This window comes from Mesoplodon densirostris, chromosome 5 (assembly GCF_025265405.1).
Source record: "Mesoplodon densirostris isolate mMesDen1 chromosome 5, mMesDen1 primary haplotype, whole genome shotgun sequence".
NCBI classification, from domain to species: Eukaryota; Metazoa; Chordata; class Mammalia; order Artiodactyla; family Ziphiidae; genus Mesoplodon; species Mesoplodon densirostris.
In genome coordinates this window covers 117,789,311-117,810,580 of record NC_082665.1, presented here as the reverse complement: position 1 = coordinate 117,810,580, position 21,270 = coordinate 117,789,311, and the positions used below count along the sequence as shown (strand labels likewise).

Below are 21,270 nucleotides of genomic sequence, written 5' to 3'. Positions count from 1 at the left end.
CGTGTGGGCTTAGTTCCTCTGTGGCATGTGGGATTTTAGTTCCCCAACCAGGGCTCAAACCCACGTCCCCTGCATTGGAAGGTGGATTCTTTACTGCTGGACTACCAGGGAAGTCCTCTCCTTCTTCTTAATGAAATAAAAAATCACATTTTAAGGCAAGACAAGAAAAATTTAAACACAAAATTTTTCAAGGACTTCCCTGGTGGTGTAGAGGTTAAGAATCCGCCTGCCAGGGCTTCCCTGGTGGTGCAGTGGTTGAGAATCTGCCTGCTAATGCAGGGGACATGGGTTTGAGCCCTGGTCTGGGAGGATCCCACGTGGCGTGGAGCAACTGGGCCCGTGAGCCACAACTACTGAGCCTGCGCGTCTGGAGCCTGTGCTCCACAACAAGAGAGGCCGCCATAGTGAGAGGCCCGCGCACCGCGATGAAGAGTGGCCCCCGCTTGCCACAACTAGAGAAAGCCCTTGCATGGAAATGAAGATGCAACACAGCAAAAATTAATTAATTAATTAATAAACTCCTACCCGCAACATCTAAAAAAAAAAAAAAAAAAAGAATCCACCTGCCAATGCAGGGGACATGGGTTCAAGCCCTGGTCCAGGAAGATCCCACATGCCACGGAGCAACTAAGCCTGTGCACCACAACTACTGAGCCTGTGCTCTAGAGCCTGCGAGCCACAACTACTGAGCCTGCGTGCCACAACTACTGAAACCTGTGCGCCTAGAGCCCACGCTCCACAACAGGAGAAGCCACCGCAATGAGAAGCCCATGCACCACAACAAAGAGTAGACCCGCTCGCTGCAACTAGAGAAAGCCTGTGAGCAGCAACGAAGACCCAACGCAGCCAAAAATAAAATAAATTAATTAATTTTAAAAAAAAGTGATTGGTCAGGGACCTATACTCAATATTTTGTAATAACCTATATGTGAAAAGAATCTACAAAAGAATATATATATGTGTGTGTGTGTGTGTGTGTGTATGTAACTGAATCACTTTGCTGTAAACCTGAAATTAACACATTATAAATCAACCATACTTCAATAAATATAAATAAATAAATATTTTTTTAAAGGTAGTGATCGGTGCAGAACAGACTGGTCAGACAACCTGGGGAGATACTGGGCCACACTTCATGGAGGTCCTTAGCTTAAATACTTACTTATGACCTTATTAATGTTACTAGCTGTATTACTTGTATTCTGCCTATTTTACAAGATTATTATTTCTTGCATTACCAAATATGTGACTGAGCCTCAGATAAAATTAATGATGCCTAAGTGACCTGAAATGATGGACCAAATATATAGTCCTATAAGACCAATGATTGTAATAGTGTAAGTCTAGATACGGGAAGAAGCAACAAGAGGGAGCCATTTCCTGGACCATAACAGACTAGTAAGACAGGCAATCCAGAGGCTTTTGGCTGCTGTTAACAGGGCATAGTCCAGTAATAGCACATTGAGTGGCCTATCAATGAAATCCTTGCCTGACCTGGGAATGAGCATTCCCAGTGCTCTGGAACAAATTGGTCACCAAATGCCTCCCAAACCTTGGTCGAAATTAAGATCGAAAGGGAAGTGATCAATAAACAAAGAATGTTGAGACCTCCCTGGTGGTCCAGTGGTTAGGACTCCGCGCTCCCAATGCAGGGGGTCTGGCTTCAATCCCTGGTCGGGGAACTAAAATCCCACACACTGCAACTAAGCCTGTGCCCTGCAACTACTGAGCCCACTCTCTGAGTGCCGCAACTAGAGAGCCTGCATGTTGCCAGGAAGACCCAGTGCAGCCAAAATTGAAAGAAAGAAAGAAAGGAAGAAAGAAAGAAAGAGAGAGAGAGAGAGAGAGAGAGAGAGAGAGAAAGGAAGGAAGGAAGGAAGGAAGGAAAGAAAGAAAGAAAGAAAGAAAGAAAGAAAGCAAGCAAGAAAGAAAACGTTGCCCACCACTGAGTTCAAGAATCAAGTCCTTAACTGCTGCAGTCACTGACCTACAATACACCCTGAAATGAATTCAGGGCGAAAGATCAGTATGAGGCACTCTGTGCTCTGGGAAAGCTGACAGAACTGGCCCTCAGATAGATACTTTCAGGAGAAATTTTTTATAAACCCAGATTCTTGAATCTTCCCATACTTAGAAAAGCACTAAAACCATTAACTAAGATGTCTATTCGCCATGGCTAGTAGCAACCTTCTACTGAGATGTGTGCTTGGTTGCACATATCTCTTTCACCAAAATCCCCTTACCTCTTTCGAACAGTTCTCAGAGCTCTCTGAGAGACTGCCACCCGGGTTATAATACTCAGTTTCATTCGAATAAAAATTTCCATTTCTTTCTTAGATGGGCTATGGATTAATTTTTTTCATCGATATGCTCACCCTTCATTTTCACCTTAACTACTCACTCTTACCCCGGCTTCTCCTCAGTCTCACTATAATCTGATGGCTCTGCCTGGCTCATTAAGAAGAGGACTGGACTTCCCTGGTGGCATAGTGGTTAAGAATCTGCCTACCAACGCAGGGGACATGGGTTCAAGCCCTGGTCCGGGAAGATCCCGCATGCCGCAGAACAACTAAGCCCATGTGCCACAACTACTGAGCCCGTGTGCTGCAACTACTGAAACCTGCATGCCTAGAGCCCATGCTCCACAAAGAGAAGCCACTGCAATGAGAAGCCCACACACCGCAACGAAAAGTAGCTTCCACCACTCGTCGCAACTAGAGAAAGCCCACGTCCAGCAACGAAGACCCAACACAGCCAAAAATTAATTAATTAATTAAAACAACAAAAAAAAAACAAGACTGAAATCATGAACCTGCCCCTGACATCATAACTGGACTATCATCAGTCTTCTCTCTTATTCTTCCCTTTCCTTTATTTTTTTATAAAATTTTATTGGAGTATAGTTGATTTACTGTTATGTGTTAGTGTCAGGTGTATAGCAAAGTGAATCAGTTATACATATACATATATCCACTGTTTTTTAGATTCTTGTCCCATATAGGTCATTACAGAGTATTGAGTAGAGTTCCCTGTGCTATGCAGTAGGTCCTTATTAGTTATCTATTTTATATATAGTAGTGTGTATATGTCAATCCCAACCTCACAATTTATCCCTCCCAAGCCACCCTGCTTTCCCCCCTGGTAACCATAAGCTTGTTTTCTACATCTGTGACTCTGTTTCTGTTTTGTAGATAAGTTCATTTGTACCATTTTTTAGGATTCCACATATAAGTGGTATCATACGATGTTTGTCTTTCTCTGTCTGACTTACTTCACTCAGTATGACAATCTCTAGGTTCATCCATGTTGCTGCAAATGGCAATATTTCATTCTTTTTTATGGCTAATACTCCATGGTATATATGTACCACATCTTCTTTATCCATTCCTCTGTGATGGACATTCAGGTTGCTTCCATGTCCTATTGTAAATAGTGCTGCAATGAACATTGGGGTGCATGTGTCTTTTTGAATCATGTTTTTTTCTGGGTATATGCCCAGTAGTGGGATTGCTGGGTCATATGGTAATTCTATTTTCAGTTTTTTAAGGAATCTCCATACTGTTCTCCATAGTGGCTGCATCAATTTATTTTCCCACCAGCAGTGTAGGAGGGTTCCCTTTGCTCCACACCCTCTCCAGCCTTTATTATTTGTAGACTTTTTAAAAATTAATTAATTTATTTATTTTTGGCTGTGTTGGGTCTTCGTTGCTGCGTGCGGGCTTTCTCTAGTTGAAGTGAGCAGGGGCTACTCTTCATTGCAGTGCGGGGGCTTCTCGTTGCAGTGGCTTCTCTTGTTGCGGAGCATGGGCTCTAGGCACATGGGCTTCAGTAGTTGTGGCACGTGAGCTCAGTAGTTTTGGTTCACAGGCTCTAGAGCGCAGGCTCAGTAGTTGTAGCACATGGGTTTCTTTGTTCCGTGGCATGTGGGATCTTCCTGGATCAGGGCTCGAACCCATGTCCTCTGCATTGTCAGGCAGATTCTTAACCACTGTGCCATCAGGGAAGTCCCCTCTCCTGACTCTTTTAAGGGCACTAATCCCATTCATGAGAGCTTCACCCTCATGATTTCATCTAATCCTAATCACATCCCAAAGTCCCCATCTCCTAATACCATCACATTGAGGGGTAGAATTTCAACAAATTAATTTTGGAATAGCAGATACATTCAGTTCATAACACTTAGGTTAGGCAAAGAGGTCTTAGAATTGACACCAAAAGTATGATCTATAGAAGAAAATAAAATGATATATTGGACTTCATCAAAAATTTTAAATTTTATACTTCAAAGAAAACATTGAGAACATAAAAAGTCAATCCACAGACTGAGAAAAATATCTGCAGATCATATATCTGAAAAAGAACCTGTATCCAGCATATATAAAGAACTCTTACAAGTCAATAATAAGAAAAACAACCCAGTTTTTAAATGAGCAAAAGACTTGCCTAGACATTTCACCAAAAACATTGATTTTGTGCACTTAAAAACAGGTGAATTTTGTGGTATATATATTGAGGTATATAAGTTATACCTCAATAAAACTGTTTAAAAAATAGGAAATAGAATAGAATCAACATCTACAGGTCATTTGTTCTAAGAACGAACAAGAAGGGTCAAACATATGCACAAAACCTCTTCAAACCCACGTAGAGATGGAGATTGAAAAAGATTGGAGAAGGGATGGAATAAATGCATTCATTCAATAAACACTTTTTGAGTATTTATTCTGTGGAGGCTCCCAGGACATCTGGAAAGGGGCAGCTTTAAAGGTTAGGGAAAGCTCATGCTTTTTTTAAAAAAAAGTCAGAAGAGAGCTTGTTTGCTATTCTCTGTTCTCCACCATGTGAGAATACAACCAGAAGTTGATAGTCTGCAACCTGGAAGAGGGTTCTCACCAGAAACTGACCAAACTAACCATGCTGACCATGCTGGCACCCTGATCTTGGACTTCCAGTCTCCAGAACTATGAGAAATAAATTTCTGTTTTTTTTATAGTCCACCCAGTTTATAGTATTTTGTTATAGCAGCCTGATCTGGCTAAAACACCAAGGTCATAGAGATTTTCTCTTTTATTTTCTTCTAAAAGTTGGATAGTTTTAGCTTTTTTCATGTAGGTGTATGGTCTTCTATTTCCTTTTTAATATCCTGTAACTTCCATCCTAATTACTCCCTTCAAGATTCATCCTTGAACATTAATAGGGACCTACTTGCCTTTCCTCAGTTTTCACCCACTGCTTCTGTCAAAATATAGATAGGTGATTAAATAATTACAAAAAACTTGATGAATAAAATAGTCCCAAAAGTACAAGGAGACAGATCTGATGAACTTCTCAGGACATAATGTTTTACAGTGACCACTCACAGTACTTTGACATACAGGGTGCTTGAGTCATACTTGCTTAATTGGGAAATAGAAAAAAAAAAACCTTTAGGTCAATTCTTGGGCTGGTCTAGGGATTCACATACAATCTTTAGTTAAGAGTACAGTACACTAAGAGGTCCAAACTGAATTGCATTTCCAGGTTCACATGTGAACAAACCTTCACCACTCAATGAACCAGAGATTCTAGGGATCCAACAGACTGAGGATAACCCAGGGCCAAATTGAATATTCAGGGCAGCTCTCAAAGTATTGAGCTTCATAGCCTGAGCATACATCTCTACACTTGGATTACAGCCAGATCAGCTCTAAAGGGGATGGGATGGGGTTGGGAGGGAGAGGGGAGGATGGTGGTTAGATTTATCTAACAAACTAAATGAGCTAAAATTTGGTTAGATGCCATATTAGGTAAAGAAAGAGAAGGCGATGTGTTTTCTTGTTTTAGTATGGTGGAGCCTTACGTACGTTGACAGACTGCAGAGAAAGCCAGCAGAGAATGAAAGTGAAAATGAGAAAGACAGGGGCAGAGAGAGAGAGAAAGAATAATTGATAAAGCCGGGTCATAAGAGAAGATGGAATCCAGAGCACTCTAGGGAAGCTAATTTCTCTGCGGAGTGGGAATTGAGAGAAGGTGAGGGGAAATATTCCCATTTCACTTTTACACTCTGGTATTTGCCTAAAAATTTGAGATAATGAACAGTGAATATGTATTAATTCTATAATCGAAAAAACACTTAAAAGAGCTAAGCAGAAGAATTAGCTTTGAACAAGGTACACGGAGGAAAAAACGCAATAGCTACTCAGCTCATATGATCACCCCCTTCTGTTCTAGTTAGTCAGTACCTCTATTGCACGTTAGTTTTGTTGCTTTGGCTGAACTATGTTAACAACTCAAAGGCGAAAGTTATGGCCCATTTTGCATCTTCCTATAGTTCTTAATTTAGTGAACATAGATGTACTCGATAAACATTAAAAAAAAAAAACCCAAAACATGGATTCGGAAGTGTGGGGCAGATGACATTAACATAATCAAAAGATAATTATTTTGGGCCTCCCTGGTGGCGCAGTGGTTAAGAGTCCGCCTGCCGATGCAGGGGATACGGGTTCGTGCCCCGGTCTGGGAGGATCCCATATGCCGCGGAGCGGCTGGGCCCGTGAGCCATGGCCGCTGGGCCTGCGCATCCGGAGCCTGTGCTCCGCAACGGGAGAGGCCACAACAGTGAGAGGCCCGCATACCGCAAAAAGAAAAAAAAAAAAAAAAAAAGATAATTATTTTGATACATATGGAAAGTTCGTATATGATAAAGGATGCATTTCAAGTCAGTGTAGGGAAAGATAGGTAATTCAATAGATAGTGGTGTTGGGACAGTGGGATGGGCATCTGGAAAAAAGTAATCTCATATTTTACAGCAAAATTAATTCCTGTACAGAAAAAATCATGGGATTAAAACAAAAAGTCTTGGGGTGAAAAATCCTCTCTAAATATGACACAAAAATGCAGAAGCATAGAGAAAAATATTGATCAATTAGACTTGGAAAAAATATCATAAACAAAGTCAAAAAACAGATGACGAGGTGGAAGTATCTGCAACTCATATCATAAACCAAGAACTACTTTCCTTAATGAATAACTTTTTACAAATCCATAAGAAAAAGACAAGTAATAGAAAACTGAGTGAAGGACTTAACATTTTTTACTTCATAAAAAAATGGCTTATTTCATAAAAAGTGTATGAAGACGCTCAGTCTCACTCATAAGAAAAGACATACAAATTAAAACTATGAGATACCATTTTTAAATTATAAAATTGACAAAGATCAAGTTTGATAACTCTGTCAATGAGCATGTGGGGAAAACAGGTACTCACGTATTTCTTATAGTATAAATTGCTACAACCTTCATGGTAAGTACCGTGTGTTGGTAAAATACACTCCAACGTCATCTCCTACCATTTTTCTTTTGCTCAATCTGTATTAGCCACATTGGCCACTTTACTCTTCCTCAAATATACCAAGCACGCTCCAGCCCTGGGGGCCTATGCACTTATCATTCTCCGCTACCCCTGAATGCACATCAATTTTTCCTTACCTCCTTCAGGCCTTTGCTCAAATGTCACCTCTTCAGTGTGGCCTTCTCTGAAGGCCCTATCAAAAATAGTGGCGCCCATACCATCATTCTTTTGGTTTTTTTGGTTTTTTTTGCGGTACGCGGGCCTCTCACTGTTGTGGCCTCTCCCATTGCGGAGCACAGGCTCCGGAAGCGCACGCTCAGCGGCTATGGCTCACAGGCCTAGCCGCTCCGCGGCATGTGGGATTTTCCCGGACCGGGGCACGAACCCATGTCCCCTGCATAGGCAGGCGGACTCTCAACCACTGCGCCACCAGGGAAGCCCCCATCATTCTCTTTTTACCTGTTTTGAACTCTGAGCACTTATCATGTGACATCATTCTATGTATATTTATCGTCTCTCCCCTCCAAGCAGACCGTAAACCTTGTAAAGGCAAGGACTTTGTTGTGCACACTGCTGCATCCCCAGACTCTAGAACAGTACAGGCTCAGCATGTTGTAGGCACTTATTAAGTACATTACTGAATGAATGAATGAATGAAACTCTTTGGAGGACAATCTAGCAATATCTATTAAAATTCAGGATGCACATACCCAGTAATTCCCCTCCAGGCGTCATTTTTAGTTCAGCAAAATAGGGAATGTACAAGGTTATTTACTGTGATATTGCTTGTAATAGTGAAAGGGGAAAACAGCCTAAGGTCAATTTTTAAAATATATCATCTACATCTATACAGTGAAATAGTATGTAGTTATGGAAGGATCTCCAGTTCTGAAAATTGTTTTGCTACCTTTGACAAATATACATTTGAGACATGGCCATCTTAAGTCCTTGGTGATATCACTATAAGAATGACCTCGGGCTTCCCTGGTGGCGCAGTGGTTTAGAATCTGCCTGCCAATGCAGAGGACACAGGTTCGAGCCCTGGTCTGGGAAGATCCCACATGCTGCGGAGCAGCTGGGCTCATGAGCCACAGCTACTGAGCCTGCGCTCCGCAAGAAGAGAGGCCGCAACAGTGAGAGGCCCGCACACCACAATGAAGAGTGGCACGCGCTTGCCGCAACTAGAGAAAGCCCTTGCACAGAAATGAAGACCCAACACAGCCAAATAAATAAATAAATTAAAAAAAAAAAAAAAGAATGACCTCTTTAATGAGGCTTTTAATGGTAAAGAGAGTAGGGATGGACAGGTGGAAAGAATGAGTAACTTTTATAGCTTTATTTAATGGGTATTAATTTCCTTGCAGAAAACAGGATTTCTACCAATTAAATATTCTAATATGAAGAAAGATATATCTGTACATATATAACCTTGTTCAACAACGATCTTCTCTTTGGAGATACAAACTCATGAACAGGCCTAAACTGGCTGTACATATGTTCATTTATTATGGGTAGATTTCCCATTTTACAAACAAACCTCTTACTTATGGGAAGAGGTTCAGGGTTTCAGAATGTCTTTAGTACATATTTCCTGATACTGGGGCAGGGGGATGGGGCAGAGTTCCCCTGCTATCCATCAGATTACATCCACTTGAAGCCGCAGGGCACTCTGCAGGGGTACTCTTCTACTCCAGAGTTACATAGATATAAAAACGATGCATATATGCATTGTTGGCAACCATATACGCCCTCTGATCTTATCAAACTATAATTTGCTTACTGTTCCTCAAATAAAACATTCTAATTCCTATCTCTTTACCAATCCCCTGCAACATCCCCCTTTTTTTCCTCCCAGTTTAATCTGGAATCCTATATAAGCTTCTATCCAAATACTACCATTTCAAGGGCCAGGCAAAGTACCATCTTGCCACCGATGGACAAAGTCCTCCCTGACTATTCTACCCTACCGTAATCTAGGTTCTGATCCTCTCTAGCCTTTATCAAGCATTTAGATCTAATGCTGCCTAATACCATTAAACTAGCTTTTCATAAGCTTTTGACTTATCTTCCAATTAGACTGTAAGCTCCTTAAAGGCAGATTCCTATATTCTGTTTTCCCTATATTCCATATGCACCTACATAGTAGATGCTCTACATATCTTGGTTTTGAAAAGTAACATGGTCAATCCAAATGTGACCCAATATGCATAGTGTTCTTTACAGATTTTTCTACAACCAATCTATGGTCTTGTATAAACATGGATTTTCTACTACCTGATAATTTTTTTTTTAGTTTTTGGTTATCAGGACTCGTCAGCTGACTCTGTGTCCCAGCCACAGGACTGTAGTTGTTCATCCTGTGGGAACTCCACTTCAATGTCATAAACAAAATTTGGATCATCCTTCTTCTTCTGATTTTTCTCAAAAAGTTCATCCATGATGCTCTTCCTTTTGGCAAGTTCCTTGTCATCTAGTTTGTTCAGGTCTTCCTCAGGATCAATGGTGGTTTCCCGCTGAATTTTTTCCATTGTTTCTGCCAAACTCTGCCCCCACAAGTAACCTCGTAAAAAACTGAATAACTTCTCTAGTTGCTTCAGGGATACCTGTTCCAGGTAACCCTTGTGTCGTGGATTATTCTTTAATTGTTCAGCAGCTCTGCTGCAATCTAGGAGGGAGAAACAAAACTATTATACCACACACAACACCACAGACTATTCAGGTACCACAAGTTACTGAAACCATTACCTGTCATTATAGTCAGTAGCTAACTGGCTTTTGGGAATGAACTATTTTACAGAACTATTTCTTTATATACAGCTTTGAGTGTGATGGGGGAAGGAGGGATATATTTTTTATTTCTGTAACTTAAAATCACTTTGAGGAGATGTTAAATACTTTCAACTGGAGAAAACATCTGAGGAGAAAAAGTAGTATTACAGCTTTAGATATTAGTACTGGTACCAAGAAAATATCAAGATTACAAATAAAAAACACACTTGGAGGGAGAGAAGGGAATTAATATTACTGAATAATGCTATCTCATTTAACCCACACTGCAGATCTCAAAGGGTGGGATTATCAATTTCCTTTTACAGATTAGGAAACTGATACTCACCAAGATTAAGTAATTTAGCCAAGATTTCACACCTACCCTGACAGTCACGACTTGAACCTCGGTCAGTCTAACTCTGAAGGCCATGTCATTCCATTACATGAGACTCAAATCGTTCTTATAAACTGACTCAGCGAATATTTAAGATAGGAGGCAAGATAAAACATAAGATACCTGAATACTTTGAAAAGTTTCGGACAGGCATGATGCGCTGGCGACTTTTCCCCTGCATTTCATTCTCATAGATTAAGATAACAGCCGGAGGCTGGAACCTAATTCCACATTTCTTGGCAGTGCACATCATTCTCACATATACTTCACAGTAAATCAGAGGAAATCTGATGAAAATGTGTTAGTCGCATAATGACTTCCTGCTAAAGTGGAAAAAAAATTAAGTGTTGGATAAATCACATTCTCCTCTACTTTTCCTCCCCAGCAGATCTGAATCTACTCCAGTTCTGGAGATGTATAGTCAGCTTAAGCTCAGTATTTCAAGAGCTACCTGGAAAGTTCAGTTTGGCCCCAGGTTATCTTTAGTCTATAGAATCCCTGGTTCATTGAGGGGTGTAGATTTGTTCACACATGAACCTAGAAATGCAGTTCAGTTTGGATCTCTTCGTGTACTGTACTCTTAACCAAAGACTGTATATGAACCTCTGAGTCAGCCCAAGAATCAACTTACAGGATCTTTTTTGTTTATCAATTAAACAAGTATGTACAAGCACCCTCTATGTCAAGGTACTAAGAGTTTTTTAATATTACACATTATGTCCTGAGGGGTTCACTAGACCAGACCTCTCTCCTTTGTACTTCCCCAATCATTCTACTCATTGAGTTTTTTGTAACTACTTACTTTATCACTTTTCTTTTCCTTCTATTCTATATGCTTCATGAGGGCAGGGAACATATCCACTGTTCACCACAATATCCCCAGCACAATACCTGGACTGTAGTAGGTATTCCATTGTTTAATTCAATGTGTTAATAGAAGACACAGCCCCTGTACATCCTCTAAGTGTTCATAGTTTAGAAGTCTGATCAAAAAAGGCATAATTAGCCTCCACATATTTGAGGCAATAAAGCTTACATGGCTTTTATTTCAACTTATTTGTCTCACTACATGATGTTTTTTCAGTTACAAGAAACATTTTATTTATTTATTTATTTATTTATTTATTATTTTTTAATCTTTATTGGAGTATAATTGTTTTACAATGTATAAGTTTCTGCTGTACCACAAAGTGAATCAGCTATATGTATACATATATCCCCTTACCCCCTCCCTCTTGCGTCTCCCTCCCACCTTCCCTATCCCACCCCTCTAGGTCGTCACAGTGTCGAGCTGATCTCCCTGTGCTATGCAGCAGCTTCCCACTAGCCATCCATTTTACATTTGGTAGTGTACCTAGGTCAGTGCTAATCTCTCACTTCATCCCAGTTTCCCCTTCCCCCGCTTTGTCCTCAAGTCTGTTCTCTACGTCTGCATCTTTATTCCTGCCCTGCCACTAGGTTCATCTGTACCGTTTTTTAAGATTCCATGTATGTGTGTTAGCATACAGTATTTGAAACAACCATTTTAAAGGTTAATACTTTCCATTCCCTCTTCCCTTCCCTGCTCTCAATGCCAAAATATACTTAATTATAGGGACTGCTTTAGATGTGACTATGATATTCTCAGAAAGATTTGCAAATGTCAAAGAACCTGGAGGTAAAGCAGCATAGGGATGATACCTTCATAAATTCAGTTCTGTTAGAGAATCACTAGGAACATGTTTACTTAATACATGTTCATTGTAGAAAACTGGGATGGAAGTGGGGAAGGGGGAGGAAGAGACATACAAAATAATCATCCCTGATTCCTTCCAGTCTTTCTAGGAATACTTTTTTGTTTGTTTGTGTTTGGATTTTTTTTTTGGTTTTTTTTTTTAGCTATAGTATGTTTTTATATCATACATACTGTTTCCTACCTTTTAAATTTTTACAAAATTTTATTTTACGGAAGTATAGTTGACTTACAATGTTGTGTTAATTTCTGCTATACAGCAAAGTGATTCAGTAATAAATATATATTTTTTCATATGCTTTTCCATTATGATTTATCACAGTATATTGAATATAGTTCCCTGTGCTATACAGTAGACCTTGTTTATCCATTCTATACATGATAGTTTACATCTGCTGATCCCAAACTCCCAATCCATCCCTCTCCTACGCCCCCTCCCCCGTGGCAATCACAAGTCCGTTCTCTGTGAGTCTGTTTCTGTTTTGTAGGTAAGTTCATTTGTGTCATATTTTAGATTCCACATATAAGTGATATCATATGGTATTTGTCTTTCTCTTTCTGACTTACTTCACTTAGTATGATACTCTCTAGGTTCATCATGTAGCTGCAAATGGCATTATTTCATTCTTTTTTAAGTCCTGCCTTTTAAATTTAACAACCTATATAATTTTGCCATTAAATGTCTTTCTAAAATGCAAATTTTATGACTGCAAATGTTTTGTCCTATGCATATACCATAACCTATATTATTCACCCCTTCCTATTGGATGTGAGAATTTTTACTCTTAGGAAATGGATTATACTGTGTTGGCTAAAAAGTTCGTTTGTTCCATAAGCTGGCTCTAGTAGCGCTTAGTTGTCTTTAACTTCATTTGAAACAGTTTTGTTAGACTGTATTGTGACAGCCGTCATATCAGTGTGCATTAATATTGGTGAATTTTTGTATAGCCGTTTTAATATAGAAAATAGGGGAAAAAAACAACATTTTCGGCATATTACGCTTTATTATTTCAAGAAAGGTAAAAACACAACTGAAACGCAAAAAAAGATTTGTGCATTGTATGCAGAAGGTGCTATGACTGATCGAACGTGTAAAAACTGGTTTGCCAAGTTTTGTGCTGGAGATTCCTCGCTGGATGATGCTCCACGGTCGGGTACACAAGTTGAAGTTGATAGCCATCAAATCGAGACATTAATTGAGAACAATCAACCATGTGGGAGATAGCCGACATACTCAAAATATCCAAATCAAGCACTGAAAATCATTTGAACCAGCTTGGTTATGTTCATCGCTTTGATGTTTGGGTTCCACGTAAGTTAAGCAAATAAAACCTTTTTGACCGTATTTCCGAATGCAATTCTCTACTTAAACGTAATGAAAACGTTCCGTTTTTAAAACAAATTGTGACGGGCGATGAAAAGTGGATACTGTACAATAATGTGGAACAGAAGAGATGGTGGGGCAAGCGAAATGAACCACCACCAACCACACCAAAGGCTGGTCTTCATCCAAAGAAGGTGATGTTGTGTAGATGGTGGGATTGGAAGGAAATCCTCTATTATGAGCTCCTTCCGCAAAACCAAACGATTAATTCCAACAAGTACTGCTCCCAATTAGACCAACTCAAAGCAGCACTCGACAAAAAGCATCCGGAATTAGTCAACAGAAAACGCATAACCTTCCATCAGGATAATGCAAGACTGCATGTTTCTTTGATGACCAGGCAAAAACTGTTACAGCTTGGCTGGAAAGTTCTGATTCATCCAACATATTCACTAGACATTGCACCTTCGGATTTCCATTTATTTCGGTCTTTACAAAATTCTCTTAATGGAAAAAATTTCAAGTCTCTGGAAGACTGTAAAAGGCACCTAGAACAGTTCTTTGCTCAAAAGGATAAAAGGTTTTGGGAAGATGGAATTATTGAGTTGCCTGAAAAATGGCAGAAAGTAGTGGAACAAAATGGTGAATACGTTGTTCAATAAAGTTCTTGGTAAAAATGAAAAATGAAAAATGTGGGATTTCCCTTGTGGTCCAGTGGGTAAGACTCTGCGCTCCTGATGCAGGAGGCCTGGGTTTGTTCCCTGGGTGGGGAGCTAGATCCTGCATGTATGCCGTAACTAGGAGTCTGCATGCAGCAACTAAGAGCGCCCACCTGCCTCAATGAAGACCTGGTGCAGCCGAAATAAAGAAATAAATAAATATTTTTTGGAAAAGTGTGTCTTTTACTTTTACTTAAAAACCAAGGGACCTTTTGGCCAACCCAATATATAAAGAACTGTGTTATCCAATTATTGTGCTCTGCCTCTGATCTGATGCCACGATCCCACTCCACCTCTTTCTTCTTTACTACTCCCAGTTCACCTCACTAAAACTTGTTGTTAGTAAACTTTCTAGAAGATCCTCCTGAGCACAATACAAATTCCATACACTCAAGCAAATGGCTGTATTAATAAATGATATATGCAAGTGATGCTCAATAATGTAGTTTTATGACTACACTCTTTTCTTTCTTTTTAAAACTAAACTTTTATTTTTATTAAAGTAATGTTTGTATTCTGTTTAAAATATAACATAATTCTATGAGGCGTATAAAAACTGTTGTCCTCTCCCCTTCCCCTCTCCATAGGTAACGACTTTCAGTTCTTTTAAATGTTTCTTCCAAAATTTATCTTCATATTTCTTAACAGCATGGTTATACTGCTATCTTCAGTTTTAGGTAGTATCTTCTGACATCTTTCCTCTTTAAGACATCCATCCTAGAGCCCTCCGTTCTGTTCCAATCTGCGTTGGATACTCTCCAGCTCTGCTTACATATTCAATTCATGAAGATAGACGACACATTTACCCAGCACTTCTTTCTAGACATTAATATTTTTCTCCTCAAGGATCAGTGACCTGCATAATCTTGCCAAGCATCCCCACAGCACCTAAAGTGTACGGATTTTGCCATCAGGTAGACGATCCTCTCCCTATCCACGCCCCCACTAGTGCAAGACTGACTTTCTTACCCATAGATAAGTACAGAAAATGCATCTTCTGCAGGTCAACGTCTAAAATCTCCGTGAGGGGGTGTTTCCACTAACCGTAATGCACCTAAGAGCACTCGACTTTGAGGCCAGGCGCAGCCTGGCGCTGCAGAAAGAGGCGACAGCCACAGCTCCGCACCGTGGGGTGAATTCCCCGGCAGGAGGCCCGCATGTGCAAATACCTGGAAGTGGAGGTGGACGCCGGGAGCTGGGCTAGGCTGTTCCCAGGACAACGCGCGGAGCTCAGACTCATGCTGGGGTCCCGCGGAGCGGCTCCTAGAGCAACTGCCCTGGCACACGTCACGGCGCTTCCGCCGCTCCTCGCTCCGCCCCCGACCGGGAGTGCAAGGGGCGGGCCGACGAGGGGGCGGTACCGCGGCCTCCTTGACGCCGGAACTTTCGGGGGCCGGGGATGCGGGGAGCAGGGTAACGGCTGGACCGCTGGCGTGCGCGCATTGAATCTTCCGTCCCGGTCTGTAACTCCGTGACAGCGTGCTCTAGGAGCGGTGTGAGGCGTGTGCAGGTTCCTCCGACCGCATTTTGTCCCCGCGCGCTCTTCTGGGGCGCGCGTTCTCCGGCGTCCTGGCTCCCCCGGCCGTGGCCGTCCGGGCGGTGGCCTGGCTACTCCTCTGGGAGGCGGCTGGACTCACCTGCTCGCCAGCCATAGCCTTCAACACCACCCTCACCGACGCTGGTAAGGGGAAGGGCGGGGCTTCAGGGGTGAGGGCGGGGTTTAGGGCCGAGAGGGTGGGGAGCACTCCAGGCTCCCTAGTACTCTCCCTTCCGCGCTTTACAAACGTACTTCTCGCGACCCTAGAACTGTAGGGTGAGCTGCAGGAGGTTAAAAACAAAGGCCGCAAGCTTCCTGCTACTCCCCCCGCCCCGCCCCCCGTCTTCATTGCTTTGTGGCTGCTCCTGGTTCTCTGGAGAGTCGGGCTTTGTCTTTCTGAGGAGGGACTGGCCGCACTATTAATAAAATATTGTAAAGTACAGACGTGAAGAGTCTTGGGATGCTCTTGGAATGCGTGAAGCTTCTGACCACTGCGGGGCCAGCAAAGCCTAAGTGCCCTATGAGGTGTGAGAACCCCAATCTAGAATACATAGTTTGTTGTCCTCGGGGGACGTGGAAAGGGGAGGAAGACTAGTTTCGTTTTACAAACATTTTTGATAATGGACTAGATTGGGCTAGAGTTTCTTTATGACTCAGGGCTGGGCAAGCGAGTTGATTCACTTCTTTGGGCCCGAGTCCGTGGGCAGAAGTGCTGTGCTAGGCGCTGTGGATCCAGCCCTCGTGGAGCTTGCATTGCAGTAGGGGGAGATGTATACAGTGCAGTAGTAATTACAATAAAGTGACAACGTTTGATAGGGAAAGGAAAGTCAGTACAAATCAGGTGAGTTTCTCTGTCTTTAAAACGAGAATATTAGACTAGTATCTGTCAGTCAGTGCAGTTCTGCTTTTGTATTTACATATTAAGTTCCCAAATTTATTTGAAGAAAGGATTACTAGGCCAAAAAGAATTTTTAAACAACTGGACTTATATCTGAAGACTCTTCCAGCACTGGCATTTTGTGATTAAAAAGGGGTCAATTTCCAGAGCCAGTTCAGGCCGCAATAACCAAGTAAGTTAATATTTAAGAGGAAAAATCTTGAAGGTGCATTCAGATACAACAAATGCACTTTGAAAATGGTACCTTTGGGGACTTCCCTGGTGGTCCGGTGGTTAAGAATCCACCTTCCAATGCAGGGGACTTGGGTTGGATCCCTGGTTAGGGAACTAAGATCCCACATGCCCCGGGGCAACTAATCCCCCGTGCTGCAACTACTGAGCCCGCACACCGCAACTAGAGAGAAGCCCACACGACACGAGGCGAGTTCCTGCATGCTGCAACGAAGGTCCCGTATGCCACAACTAAGACCCGATGCAGCTAAATAAATAAATAAATATTATTAAAAAAAGAAAGAAAATGGTACCTTTGCCTTAAAAATCATAAATAATCTAGTACTTGTAATACTGTTTGTAAATCAGCTTTTCTACTATCCCAAGATGAATGAAATTTACTAGTTTCTACTGTATATCCTGATAGACTTTAAGCCTATTAATCTGACCTTTTTTCTAATTAATTTATAGGCAGATATAAACCCTTACCCCACCTCTATTAAAATTAAACATTGAAGAAATATCTGGATTTATGCAAGAGATATTCTGTAAGTTGCTTGGGAAAAGATGATATGTGCTTCTCCAAAGCAATTAAGGATTTCTTTAAATAGCTAGGAGAGTGGAAATGCCTTAGGCTTTAAAAGTTGGGCAGATCTTGCTTCTAATCAGTTACTTACCTAGTTGTGTGGCCTAGACAGTAACTGTTTATAAGTCAAAGTTTCCTCCTGTGTACAAATGGCAATAATTTTGCCTGCCTGTTTAGCTAGACTGTGAAAGTTAAAATACTTGTGAAAGCCCCAAGTAGAGAATCTGTCATATAGGTATTATTTAATAAATGTTGTCTTTCATACTTTTTTCCTTCCTTCCCTAGTATATTCCAAATGTTTCCATCTCCCTGTCATGTTTTTTTTGGGGGGGGAATCTTCTCAGGAATACATCTAATGGACTTAGCAACATACAGTAGTGTATGGTTTTTCTGTATGTTTGTTTTAATATTCTTCCCACACACTTCCAGCTTTTGAAAATGGAGTAAAATTCCATAGCAAAGTGCCTGGGTAGAGTTGGTGGTCATTAGTAGCTGAATTTTTAACTTTATGAGACTGACACTGAGTAACAGTTTTTTTTTTTTTTTTTTTTTTTTTCTTTTTGCGGTATGCGGGCCTCTCACTGTTGTGGCCTCTCCCGTTGCGGAGCACAGGCTCCGGATGCGCAGGCCCAGCGGCCATGGCTCACGGGCCCAGCCGCTCCGCGGCACATGGGATCCTCCCAGACCGGGGCACGAACCCGTATCCCCTGCATCGGCAGGCGGACTCTCAACCACTGCGCCACCAGGGAGGCCCTGAGTAACAGTTTTAATGTCTGAATTCTGCATGGAGTCAGTATAGTGAGATTTCTGGTTATTCTAAGTTTATGAAGGAACCCTTTGAACCTTTCAAAAGCCTCCAGTTTTTGTTGTTTCTTTAAACTCTTTCAACGTCTCCACAAGGCATGGTGTACCATCCTCTCGGTTTTTTCTATGTGTGGATGGTAGAATATAGAAGTTGCCAGTTTGTATCTGATACTCAGTTTCAGTGAGCTAGGATTAAAATTGAGGTTTCCTGACTCTTTGGCCATTCTGTTGTTTTTGGTGTCCTGGGATCACCTGAATAAAGTAATATAAATAGCAAACACTTATATAGAGTGCTTGCTATATGGCTGACCCTGTTCTAAGTGCTTCTACATATGTTAAATTCTCATGACAACTAGTAGAGAGAGAAACTATCTTGCCCAAAGTGACACAGCTGTTAATAGACAGACTGGGGTTTGAAACTAGCCAATCTAACTCCAAAGTCAAGACTTTTAACCCCTATGCTATACTAGAAATAGATTTATGTGTAGCTCAAATTGCTTAAGCTTTAAAAGTTTTTGTTTTGTTTTTAGGTTGGTTAGATTTTCCAGGCAATTAAAGCCTATTCAAACTATTATTTTCTGATTATTTAAATATTCTTTCATTGAGTGCTTATTTTGTTTAAAAAAATCTTTTCATGCTTATAGGCATAAGGGCCACTTGTTCTGAAATTATTTTGAGGCAAGAAGTTTTGAAAGATGGTTTCCACAGGTAAGTTGCCCATTGACTTGTACTTACATCAAAATACTGTTTCAATGTAATTTAAAGCAAAAAATCAATAGTTGAAAAATGGATAAACTGAAAAAAAAATTACTTGCCTTCTTAAAGTTATAAGTGATAGATATGTGGTTCATAGTTTGAAATAATGATTAAAATAACAGTGGAAAAGAGAAGGAGAAAACAAACATTTATTATTCACTACACATATCTATTATATATTTATATAGCCAGAAGCTATATACACAGTATTCCATTTAATCTTCACAATGGTTGTAAGATAGATGATACCTTTCTTGTGTTTCAGATGAGGGACTAGGGCTCAGGGAATTTATTTTTTATTTTTTATTTATTTTATTTATTTATTTTTTTCTTTTTGCGGTATGTGGGCCTCTCACTGTTGTGGCCTCTCCCGTTGCGGAGCACAGGCTCCGGATGCGCAGGCCCAGCGGCCATGCCTCACGGGCCCAGCCGCTCCGCGGCATATGGGATCCTCCCAGACCGGGGCACGAACCCGTATCCCCTGCATCGGCAGGCGGACTCTCAACCACTGCGCCACCAGGGAGGCCCAGGGAATTTAAATAATCGTGTAGAGGTTAGGGTGTTAGAGCTCTGATTCAGATTTATGACTATCATACTCCAAAGCCACACTCTCAAGTACTAAGATATTATACCACCCTAAATCACTATTTCTAATTTACAAGACTTGGTTCCAAAGACCAAACTATTTCCAAAAAAGAAACTATCCTCAAAAATGAATATTTGCCAGTATTAAACATATTTAAAAGACTGGTAAAATGTTGTGGAAACTGTTCCATAAGAAATTCCCAAACTTTAAAGCTTCTCAAGGTGTCACTTTGAAATTATTATCAGATATTTGACTTATAAATTCTGATACATATATTTTTTAAATCCCTTCATTTTATGTCACCTTAAACTAAAAGAACTCACTCTTCAACGTTCACTCTACAAGTGAATGGCTAGGAGGTGTAGTAGGAAGAACTTGGTTTTTCTGTTTGTTTGTTTTTAATTCAGATAAATTTGGGCTCAAAATGTAGCTCTGTTATTTAGTATCTGTGTGGCCTTAGTCAAGTTACTTAAGTCATTGCTACCTTACTGATAAAGGTGGATAATGATAGTATTTCCTTATTAGGGTTGTGATGATTAGATCGGAGAATATATGGAAAGCTCCTTAATGTAGTGCTTGTCACATAGCACATACCCAGGAAATGTTAGCTATTATTATTATTATTATTTAATTTTATTATTTTTTTTGGAGGTACGCGGGCCTCTCACTGCTGTGGCCTCTCCCATTGCGGAGCACAGGCTCTAGACGCGCAGGCTCAGCGGCCATGGCTCACAGGCCCAGCCGCTCTGTGGCATGTGGGATCTTCCCGGACTGGGGCACGAACCCATGTCCCCTGCATCTGCAGGGGGACTGTCAACCACTGCGCTACCAGGGAAGCCCAGCTATTATTATTAATAATGAGATAGGTGATCAATCTGGGCAGTACCGTTTCAAAGAGGAGGTGTGACCATAAAGTATAAAACTGATTTTGGGAGGGAATTCACTTCTGAAAGGAGTTTTTGACAGAGTTCCAGACACATTTTAAGCAATATCAGGGTAATTATGCCAATTATATAGCTTCTCTCTTTAACATAATTGGAATGTATTTTCAAGAGGAATGGGAGATAACTGATTCCAATAAGGAAGAAAGAAGTAACTGAAGAGACTATCGTGACAACAAAAGTAGCTGTCCAGTTCTAAGTACTGAGGATAAAAAGCAGGATATAAAACCAACAGTGAAGAGTGACAGAACCCATAAGAATAACTTCAGAAACTAGAAATCTTAGAGTTATTTGAGAAAATGCCAACAATCATTTTTTAAAAAGGCTTTTTTAGTTATGTTTAGAGCAGGTATAGTCTTGAGAGGGTAGATGAAGAAATATTAACATATCATAGAAAGTAGAATTTGTTAGCCCCTCTTATTTCTGTCTTCTTGGTCAAGAAGAATTAATCCCACTCTGGAAAGGGGCCAAGTGGTTATTGGTAGTAGGAAACTGAAGTGCAGAAAATGTAAGGGAATTAATTACACAAAAGGGCCTTAATGAATATAAATGAGTTTAGAGTCTCCCCTCTCTGATAAATTATATCTCATTCTTGCAGTAAGAGAACTTGCTTAAACCATTGCTGAACTTCTGTTTATAATCTTTGGATGATCTGGAAGTTAGTTAATTATTGTAGATTCTGGG

The 21,270-nt window shown here is 40.8% G+C and overlaps 2 protein-coding genes across 3 annotated transcripts in view; one reads left to right on the top strand and one right to left on the bottom strand.

Annotated features, from left to right (window-relative positions):
• Positions 1-8,640: 8,640 nt before the first annotated feature.
• Positions 8,641-15,941, bottom strand: CEP19 (centrosomal protein 19). Of its 2 annotated transcripts, none has more exons than XM_060099349.1 (3): positions 15,438-15,941; positions 10,617-10,816; positions 8,641-9,995 (listed from the first exon to the last, which is right to left on the bottom strand). In XM_060099349.1, the coding sequence occupies exons 2-3, from the start codon at positions 10,744-10,746 to the stop codon at positions 9,634-9,636; spliced, it is 492 nt and encodes a 163-aa protein (XP_059955332.1). In that variant the 5' UTR covers positions 10,747-10,816; positions 15,438-15,941; the 3' UTR covers positions 8,641-9,633. The 2 variants fall into 2 exon arrangements, with proteins under 2 accessions (XP_059955332.1, XP_059955333.1); XM_060099350.1 differs by having other exon boundaries at positions 10,617-10,813.
• PIGX (phosphatidylinositol glycan anchor biosynthesis class X) overlaps positions 15,426-21,270 on the top strand; it is a 33,418-nt gene continuing 27,573 nt past the window's right edge. The window contains exons 1-3 of the mRNA XM_060098851.1: positions 15,426-15,701; positions 15,757-15,949; positions 18,948-19,011. Coding sequence (XP_059954834.1) covers positions 15,426-15,701; positions 15,757-15,949; positions 18,948-19,011 — 533 coding nt within the window. The remainder of the gene's footprint in view (positions 15,702-15,756; positions 15,950-18,947; positions 19,012-21,270) is intronic.